At 37.7% G+C, this 10,551-nt stretch overlaps 1 protein-coding gene across 1 annotated transcript; it reads left to right on the forward strand.

Annotated features, from left to right (window-relative positions):
• The first annotated feature begins 1,558 nt into the window (after nucleotides 1-1,558).
• LOC140927508 (uncharacterized) lies at nucleotides 1,559-8,660 on the forward strand. The gene is made up of 8 exons (XM_073377170.1): nucleotides 1,559-1,610; nucleotides 1,872-1,969; nucleotides 3,028-3,124; nucleotides 3,593-3,695; nucleotides 4,636-4,682; nucleotides 6,159-6,272; nucleotides 7,027-7,144; nucleotides 7,931-8,660. The coding sequence occupies exons 1-8, from the start codon at nucleotides 1,570-1,572 to the stop codon at nucleotides 8,027-8,029; spliced, it is 717 nt and encodes a 238-aa protein (XP_073233271.1). The 5' UTR covers nucleotides 1,559-1,569; the 3' UTR covers nucleotides 8,030-8,660.
• The last annotated feature ends 1,891 nt before the right edge of the window (nucleotides 8,661-10,551 follow it).

Here is a 10,551-nt window from a genome sequence, read left to right on the forward strand (position 1 = left end):
GGGAATCTTCGGAAATGATCGTGTCGTCTTCAAAAATCCCAGCACTCCCAGGATAAAAATCTCACGCTTATATCTCAGAAAAAGTTGGCAGGTATATAAGAATGTTAAGAATAATAAATGCCCATACTTGGCCCAAGACAATCAGGGCAGGATCCAGACCCTGAGATAAGGAGGAGCCGGGTCATCGAGACCCTTAGAAAAGGGAGGACCAGGTCTCCAAAAAATTTTTTTTTCGCCCGTTCTGGCCTCAGTTTGGTCAAAAGATAAGGGGGTCCCTCCCTTGGATCCACCACTGCAGGCAAAAAATGTATTTTGAAAATGAAAATGCTCAAAAATACAATCATCTGGTTAAATATTACTAAAGACTAAGAACAAGCACCTCACAAGGGTGCCAACAAGTTTCACTGAACTTATCATTTTGTGACAGGATCAATGGAGTGAGTATGGCTCCTGAAGGATCTTGGGTTTATGCTCCTAAAGATACATTTATCCTTGGAATTAAAGAACTTGCTGAATCTGATTCTTCAATTCCACAAACACACATTTACTTTGCCCATGCATATAAAGTAAGTATACAGGGTACTCTGAATGCTTCATCAAAGTAGCACTAGCTTAACATTGGAACCCCTTCTAGTAGTGTGATGGTCATTGATTATAATCAGTTATTGATTGAAAACCTTGAGTCCCACAATAAACGATTGTGGACAATGTTTGGTTGATTAAATATATACTATTTAAAAACATGTCATTGCCTAATAAAAATATCAAAACGTTTGTGTTATGCAGCTATAATTGATGAAATTTTGCTGATACATTTCATGGGAGAAGGTTCCAGAAAAATTTGGAGACCCTAAACCTGATATCAAGTTTTATTAAGCTTGGAAAAAAGTTCTATTTATCTGAGGATGATCTCAGTTTATTTCATAGTGGGTTTAGTGGGTTTATCTTTGCTTTGTTTTTAGAATCAGGCTGGCTGGGTTGATTTACTTAATCGATTTATTAAGGGTGGTGGAAAGATTCTTGATGTGGAGTACATGACAGATGACAGTAGTAAGTGACAAAATATAATATTATCATTCTCTCTTAACCCGTTAAACGCCAATATCCATGTATAAATTTTTCAGACTGAGAGTCAGTTGAGAGAATTTGATACATGATCAAAGCATTTTTGACAACCCTGGTAGACAGGCAAAAATATGTATGAAATTAACTGTTAAAAGTCATTTGTCTTTCTAGCCTCTGGTACTTCTTTTAGAGAATATTCCATGTTTTTAAGAATTTTTGCAAGCAACCTTTTCTCCGGGAAAGCCTCTTCTTGTAATAAAAAAGTTTTAAGTAAAAGCCTGATAACAGAAACATTATGTAGAAGAGAATAATTTATTGTCAAGGAAGAAACTGGAAGATAAATGACCACAATCAACATTAATGATATAAAATTTAACTTTAGAATTACTGTGTTACAGTTTTGCAGGTTTTAATATTTGCAGATACATTGTAAGTCCAGAGCAGCCTGACTTTAATATCTAATTTAGAAAATGTTTGTGTTTGTTTGTGGCTGGTTTTTCAGGAATGGCTGTTGGTCTCAAAGCATGGTGCCTTCAACAATTAAGGCATGTATCAACCTATTCTTGCTTCCTCTCCTCTTTGTCCCCCATCCAATCACACTGAGTGTGGAAGGGCTGCATAAGAAAACATACAGTGTATTCAGCCTAAACCCTGTGTTGATGTTTTGCAATACTTAAAACCCTAAACCCCTAAGCATTGTTTAGTTCTATTTGCATGACAATGTTGAATGTGACCTGTTAAGAATTCCCCACTTTCTTTGGTGAATTAGTGATTGAAATTTATGGACTTTTTATTGTGCTTTTCAGCCCTCACAGTTCAATGCCATCTTTAGAGCCTTATGATAATGAAAAAGTATTGGTAAATGATGTGAAGATGATGCTTCAAAATGTTTCCAAGGCAAAAGGTATAGTAACTCATTAATATAGATAATGATTGATGTGGCCATGTTACAGGTCAAAATTAAATTCGGGTTAAAATTTTTAAACCAAGGTTGATTCTCATTTTCCTTTGTCTGCTTGTCCTAATCCTAATTCATGACTAATTAGGGTTAGGAGGCATCAAATTTTGACCTGTAAGAGCTACTTTTACTATATCCTCATCTGCATCAAAAATAAGTAACTACCCTGAATGACTGCAGTTAAAATAATAGTCGTACAACAAAAATTACAACTTTGAGGAAGTGATGAATTGAAAAAGATGGCATCTACATTGGCATAATCTTTCCAATAATCTGCCCACAATATGAATGTTTATCTCTGATCTCACAGTAATTAACCACTTCACAGCCGACTTGAAAGCAAACATTCTTTATCTTCAAATCCAGGTCCAGTTTGTGGCACAAAATGCCTAATATTTTAATATATTTGACATACAGCTGTAATGTAATGTAGTCATTTTGACCTGTTCCAGCCTGTGCCTTTTTTCTCAATCATTTGGGGTGCTAGGGTGGCTTAGCGGTGAGAGCATTTGCCTCCCACCATTGTGGCCCAGGTTCAAATCCTGGTATTGACACCATTTGGGGGTTGAGTTTGTTGTTGGTTCTCCCCTTAATACTCTGAGAGGTTTTTCTCCAGGCACTCCAGTTTAGTTCTTTATATTTTATCAATCATTAATGTTCATAAGTATGTGATTGAAAATGTTTTGACTTTAACCCTTTAACCCCTAAGATCAAGATTTGAATTCTCATTTGTTGCCCCTATTCATTCCCTACAGAAGTAGTGGGGAGAAGTTTATAAAATATCAAGCAAATTCATCTTGTGTGATCATATCCGTCATTCTCATGACCACTATGTTTTACAAGGCATTGATATTACAACGAGAAATTTGCTGCTGATCACTCTTAGGGCTTAAAGGGTTAATGTGTGGCCTAATGAGAGATTTACAACTAATTTAGAGTGATTGTACATTTTATATTATTATTATGTGCGTGAAAGTGCACTTATCTCTCTTTGTGTTTCCAAGGTCTTCCAGATTGCCACCCTCGCATAGTAGTTATAGGTGCATTAGGACGCTGTGGTAAAGGAGCATTGGATATGGCTTACAAAGCAGGAATACCAAGGTACACAGGAATGTCATTGCAGTAATGAATAGCTGACGTTCAATATGTTGAAATTCCAACATAACTCCGAGGCTTTCTGGTCATTTTTCTATATTTGGTTTGGTTTTCTTTGTGCTCAAGTCTCTTCTGGGAATTGCCAGACAATGGAGTCATGAAAAATTTGCAATTTTGACCCTAAAGCCTCGGATTCTTGTTAAGATTTTAGTATATCGAACATGGGCCATTACATTATGGGTCCAGGGTGTTCATTAGGCACCCGAGATCGGAGAATTCTCCATTTACTACACAGAATTCTCCAGCTAATGTGCGATAGCCTGTGACTATTTTTCGTTCAGACATGGTGCATCTTTCACAATATCCTCCGGCTACTAGCATTCTTAATGAAAACCCTGATGGATCTTAGTGGCAGAAACTGTTTTGCTTGTATGTTTGTTTCATAATTGAAATATTATATATAATTTTTGACAGCACGCACATTGCAAAATGGGACATTAATGAAACAAAAACTGGAGGACCATTTGAGGAAATTCTACAGTATGACATTTTTGTCAACAACATCAAGTTAACAAAGGTGCAGTAAAAATTGATTAATTTAAATTTTTACAAAAAGCTATAATTCTGATTTACATTTTTGCGGGTATTACAATCATATTAAATAAATCTCTCACATCTAGTGATGCACCTTCCAGTACCCATGAGCTGAATGTTGTCACCCAAGTTAAGGAAAATTTAAACTATATTTGTCTTAACAATATATTATGTGGCTCATGCTTGATAAGAACTTATGTTAGTCAGATTTTGATGCATACATTATAACATTAAACTTTTCTTAATTAATTTTATTAAATCCACTTTGTTCCGATCTCCAGCCTTTAAGCTTTACACAGGTTCAATAATGTAGTAGGACCTGAGTATCACATTTCCTTGAATAAGTTCCCCCAGTTCCCAAATAAGCCAACTTTTTTCCAGCTAAGCTAGCAAATGGCACCCCCGCCCCCACCCTTGCCCCTAATTTTCTTAAAATGAGGTTACTGCAAGCAACACTCTTTCTTTATCACTTTTCTATGGTTAAGAGTCAAGATGCTTTTGCAAGCCTTCTTTTAGAAATTATCAGATGCATGGTGTATGTGGCTATTCTGTTGTGCAATTTCTGTTTCAAAGCCTTGAAATTGGTGAAAAAAAATTGTACCCATCTATGATATGGTATTGTCATTAATGGCAGGAAGGGAGGAAGGGCGGGGTAAGAGGGCTAGAACCCCTGGATCTCCCACTGAGCTAAAAAAGGCATATTTAGATTTAACTTCGAACTTTTTTTGAGTCAAAAGCGTGAGATTTAATTCTGCGGGTTCCAGGATTTTTATGAAGGACCATTATCATATTCAAAGACTTGCAAATAGAAGGCCTCTAATCTCCTGGAGACCATACATGTATACTAGAAATTTTAATCCCAGCTACAGTTAATTTTACGTAGGGTATACGTTCATGTGCTTGATCAGAAAATTGCTTTGCAGAAAATTCCACCATTTCTCACAAGGAAGGTGCTGGACACCGATCAGAGGTGAATAACAGCACAGACAGCTTGTGCAAAAAAAATAACATCACTCACAGAAGTTTCTTATTACATTGACACTCAAAAATGAAAGAATTATGGTAAAAAAAGTGCTAGCAGTCCTATTTCTCTATAGTCTGCTACACAGCCGTTTTTAGTTTCGTCACGCAACGCTCCTCCCCACTAACGGTTGCTGAAAACCGAACTACATTCCTTTCCCATGATTAGCCAATTATAATTTAGCTCTCATTTTCTGGAAGGTGTTCACGCCACCTTTGCGGTACTAAGGCTCCTCCAATCACAGCTTTGCTTTTATCGTTGCCCCATGTGTGAATGACAGAATAATCAATTTGTCGCGTGAAAACAAGCAATTTATTACTACAGTGTTGTTGTAGTCGAGTCCAATTCAAAATTTAGGAGATAAACAGCAACAGCAAGCAAGTCGAGCAAATTGCGATGCACAACATGGATGTGCTCATAAAGTTGCCAGGTATAGTTTCGGGAAATCGCTCATCTATAATTTATAAGGTTGCTTTTTGAATCGGTACCCTTGAGAGTTTAGTCTTCACAGGAACACAATGAGCACATCCAGTACATTAAATTCTTCATTGCATATCAGTATATATGCACTTTAAATGAAGAACCAACCAATCCTGGTAAAAGTCTTCTAGGCCTATCAAACCTTTTTTTTCACCTGGAACTTTGTTGACCGCTTAAAACAAACTTTTTTGCAAATTAACCTTTTCGTTGCTTGAAAAACACAGAGCCTGTCTAAATTCAGGGATGATTGATTGATTTGTCGAAAACTGAGAAGTGTGCTCGCTTCCTAGCGCCCTGCAAGTCACGTATTGTCAAATTTCTTGTACATGATTGGTTTGTTCGTTAGACCACAAAGGGAAAGGAATGTAGTTCGGTTTTCAGCAGCCGTTAGTGGTAGTGGAGCATTGCGTGACGAGACTAAAAGCGGCTGTGTAGCAGACTTATTTCTCCACGAAGCTCAAGTAAAATTGCAATGGTTTTTACTGGGATGTATTCATACTTTGCCTGTTCCTGTTACCAGTAATTGTGATCATAATATCTCCAGCCTTTTAATTTCACATTATATTTTTCCATTTTGTATTGTTGACTGATATTTGTGTGTTCAATATTTCTTGATTTCTGCTTCACACCTTTTCATCAACTTATTTTTCCAAGTCAATTCTTTCAAAGATGAACAAACTCACAGCTAACAAAAGTGTTAATTTTGAGAATGGCCACGGATGTTCAGTTACATGTAATTTTCCTCTTCTGGAATGCTTAAATCGACTCTTTCATAGTGGCATTTTAGTCTTACATTGTGTAAGGCAATCTGGAATTTTTGCAATTAGTTTCTTATACTTTATATAAGTAAGTACTTCTGTTACATGGAGAAATAAGAACATAACAACAAACAAAAAAATATTCTTTCAAAATGTCCCTTTAAAACTGCACTATTTCTCTCTGCAGGAATCTCTCGGTAGTGGTTGATGTTAGTTGTGATGTCAGCAACCCAAACAATCCTCTGCCATTCTTGGATTCCATTACCACATTTCAAAATCCCAGCAGGCGGCTACAACTCAGGTTGGCATGCAACTGTTTGTCTTTTTTTATGTAAAGAATGTACAGTTGTAAAAGTAAATGTAGCACATTTGTTACACAATTCTTCCTGGTGTTTCCAACCATCCTGGAAGATGATAGTTTCCTTTAAACTTTGCTTTCATTTCATTAAGTCATTCTAACAACTTCCTGCATAGCTTTATTTCTTTTTCTAATGTCTGAAACCACGCACCTTTGTGCTAATCCAGGGGGTGGGGGGAGGGGTCACTCAAGGGAAGTTTGTGTAGAGGTGTGCCACCAATGCCTTTAAAACCTGACCCCGTTGAAGACAAATATTACTCATTTCGCTACCCTATTTAAGACAGGAGACCCTATTTTATGGCCCTGACTCGTTTCGTTTTACCCACAGAATTGGGTAATTTCATGGAACTAAATGTTTTGGGGAAAATAATTTTTTAAATTTTTTATTGTTGGTGCCACTAATGTAGACTGCTCATCTGCAGCCTTTTAAAACTCTTTTAAAGGTTTCGGGTTCAAAAACACATCCTGTCAAAGACGTTAAAGAGTGAAATTGTATACCCTGTTTAAGACTTGAGACCCTGAAAACCGTACCCAGTTCAACAGCACACTTCTGTCTCGGTCAAATAATGGAGTGCCCCCTCCCCCCCGGGGTCTTACCAAAGGTATTACAGGGTTCTTTTAAAGTAACAAGTAGTCGTTGTTCTTGTGTCAATTTTAAATCACCATAACACTAAGTTCTATTTATTATTACTTACAGCAATTGTACCAAACCTCTGGACCTTGTGGCCATTGATAACTTACCCTCTTTGTTGCCAAGAGAAAGCACAGTTCTTTTTGCTGACAGCATAACACCATATCTTTTGAAACTTCCTGAGGTAGTTATCTAGAAAAAAAATCCTAACTGTATTTTGTTTTTAATTCGTAGAAACTGAATTATAGTGAGTAAAACCATCTAGTAGGCAGTGCCTTGAGCTGTCTCCCTGTGATATTAGGTAGTGCGTTGAAAAGATTATTGGTTGTTTACCATTTACTTGTCAAACTGTTTGGTTCACGTTTTGTGTAAGTGATAAGTAAAATTCAGGACTGGTAAATTTTGTCCCGGAATTGTGTTTGCCATTTGTACAAAAACGGCCGCGAAGGCCTGAAATTGGTATCAAACATGGCTTTTAAGAGATAGAACACGAATTTCCGTCAGGAACATTCCATATGGAAAAACCTTTTCAGATGTTCCGCTGCTCCCGGAGTTCCGCCGGTGTGACCCAAAAAGGCGTGATCCATCGACTTTCCCACCGGATTTTCCGAAAACTTTTTGTAAATAGTAATCAACCTTCCAGCCCATCCTGCGGTTATTTCTGGGAGGGTCAAGCCATAAGCTATCTTCACTGAATACTTAGAAAATAAAACTCCATCGTAGTTCCATAGAAAACTTCTCTGAGTTTTCTGTTACATGTGGTGCTGAAATCAGTCATTAAATATAGAGGCTAATTCCTGTCATAAAAGCCCATTTCGTTGAGCAAGTTTCTATTAAAAATTATTTGCAACTCGTAGGTAGTCAAGTGTTTAAGCCCTTTAAATTCGGCTGAGTGCTTTTTTGATAAATAGTATATATTTTTTGGGTAACTATTTGTGATTGTCTTTTTTCTTCTTCTGTCTTTTCTAAGGTGGATTCTCATCCAGTTTGGGTTCGTGCGAAAGAGAAGTTTGAAGAAAAAGTTGCTGAGGTTTTAAAACGAAATGTTAAAAAACAAGTTGACCTCTGAAATCATCCATTCCAAAAACTCAAGCATCATGTTTTTGTAACTTTATAACGTGAATGATGTGAGGAAATGAGATTTTCACTTAATTTATTCTACTTTAAATAGGAGAGCAATGTCATTTCATTCTCAATAGCATTCAGGGATTATTTTTGAAGGGTTTAGTAGGAAAATGGTACAAGTGACGTTTTTCTATTTTTATTATGTGGTGAGAGAAAATTATCCTTGATGTCACTGCAAAATTGTCACCGTTTTTCGATCAGCTCTTCAATTACTTATTTCATGCTCTCGTGATAAACTTTACTTCAAAACAACTTACATTGCATAATTTGTTTAAATAGACTGTTCCTTTAGACAAGGAAACCCAAATAGAGGACTTGAAACAGTCTAAATGTACAATATACAATAGAAATTTACTCTTAAACTTTGGTTAAAATTTTGGAAGTAGCTTACCAAGAAACTCTTTGTACACGGAAGCGAAAAGACATTTTGCTTATAAATCGCAGTGATCGTCTGATCGATTGTTTCACTGTCCATGTACAATTCTCTGGGTGATGTTGAACCTTTTTAATATATTGAAGAAAGTATAAGTTATTAAATGTATTTTTGAAAAGGCATTAAACAAAGATGGCAGAAAGTTGGTTGTGTAGCGTTTAGTCAAAACGACAATAAGAGGCTGATATTAGGGAGCTTAAATTACGACGGCAACGAGAACTTCAAAATAATAGCAATAGATTTAGGCCCCGTCAACACGTATTCGTTTTTGTTTGAAAAACGGAGAAATCGGTTGTTTACTATTTACATGCGAAAACCGGTCGGTTCACGGTTTAGGTAGCCTCCCACGCAGGCGTTTTTAGGGGAGCTCGTATGGGAGGGAAGAAATACGAGCTCCCCTAAAAACGCCTGCGTGGGAGGCTACGGTTTAGGCAAATGGTGCGCAAAATTCAGGACTGGTAAATTTCGTCCCGGAATCGCGTTTAGCATTTTCACAAATCAGTTCCATTTACCGAAAAACGGCCGCGAAGGCCTGAAACTGGTATCAAAGAATGGAGTCACGAAAAATTTGCAATTTTGTCCCTAAAGCCTCGGAGTCATGTTTGAGCGTGGGGTATTGAAATGAAACACGAATTTCCGTTTGGAACGTTCCGTCCGGAAAACAGGACTACCTTTTCAGTTGTTCCGTCGCTCCCGGAAATTTTCGACTGCAACGACCCAAAACGTCGTTTTCCTTTTACTTTCCAACCAGATTTTCCGGAACTTTTTGTTAAAGATAAACTACCTTTTTCTTCCGGTTTGGCCTGCGCCTACCGTCCACGCATCCGTTGGAAACGTCACCGAAAATGCAGTGCAGGGTCTTCACTGATAAACTACCATCTTAGTGCTGGTACCTTCAGGACACGACAAACACCCCATGGCGTTTATGAGTCCGTTGTCATGCAGTCCGTTTACAGACTCTCTGTTGTCTCTTTCAGGTTGATTTCCATTGACGCGTTTTAGGTTAAGCACGTTAACGCATGTAAATTTTAATCACGTAAAATAAAATAGAGGCAAGATAAAAAGTGCTAATGCACCTATCAATGTAAACCCCGTGGGGGCGGGGGGAGTGCGCGCAAGGGGTAGGGATTTGACAAATTTTAAAATTTTTTGATCCAATTCCCCAGGGTAGGAAACGAAAGGTCAATCAAAAGTGTCAAAAGAGACCCCACCCCAGGGGAAAAAATCTAAACAAACAACACTATAATACTATATAAAACGAATAAAAGAACATTTCAAAAGTACGTTCTTACTACTTTTATTTAAGGTTAACGTAAGCTCCATTAAGTTACTCGCTGTAATTAAGTATTTTCTCTCTCCACTAGCATTTCTTATTTTGAACAACAAAATCACTCCAGGAAGACTGACCATGCTATTATAATATTAATGAACCGTAAATGCTTTATAACATCTGGTCAACATGTCGGATCAGTGACTCGTAAAAAATCCTCTGACTTTCATGGTGGAATTCGATTTCAATCGAGTTTTACAATCAGACGGGAACTTGAAGATAAAAACTTTCTTAGAATAGACATTATAGACAGTTTAAAGTATCGGATTATGGCGATTAAAACGAATGAAAACTTCATACATTTCTCCAACAGCGTGACTTTCAGAAAGCCTCGAGGAACGGACCTGGTAACCGCTTCTGAATTGATACCAGGAATACCAGGCTTCTGTGCGGTCCAAGTCAAATGTCCCGACCCCGGGGTCGATTCGCACGATCAAAAGCGCGACAGGGGGATAGTCTCAGGCATCAAATCCCCTCCCCTTACCCGCACACCCCCCCCCCCCCCTATAAGCTTAAACGAGAAGTTGAGCGAGGTTCAACTTTTACGCTTACGAGCGACCTTTCATGCATTGCCTCTATTTTATTTGCATACGTAAATTTTACGCACGTAAAAATTACGCGACACTGGAAATCAACCCTTAGAAAAAGAACCCACACCACTGTTCGAAAAGAGTAGGGGACGTAGACCCCAGTGGTGTGGCCA

This window comes from Porites lutea, chromosome 2 (genome assembly GCF_958299795.1).
Source record: "Porites lutea chromosome 2, jaPorLute2.1, whole genome shotgun sequence".
Classification (NCBI taxonomy): Eukaryota; Metazoa; Cnidaria; class Anthozoa; order Scleractinia; family Poritidae; genus Porites; species Porites lutea.

Coding starts and splice junctions, on each gene's coding strand:
- LOC140927508 (XM_073377170.1), top strand. CDS start 1,570: ATGGCTGTTGGTCTCAAAGCATGGTGCCTTCAACAATTAAG. Junction 3,696..4,635: donor ACAACATCAAGTTAACAAAG/GTGCAGTAAAAA, acceptor ATTGCTTTGCAG/AAAATTCCACCATTTCTCAC. Junction 4,683..6,158: donor GTGCTGGACACCGATCAGAG/GTGAATAACAGC, acceptor TTCTCTCTGCAG/GAATCTCTCGGTAGTGGTTG.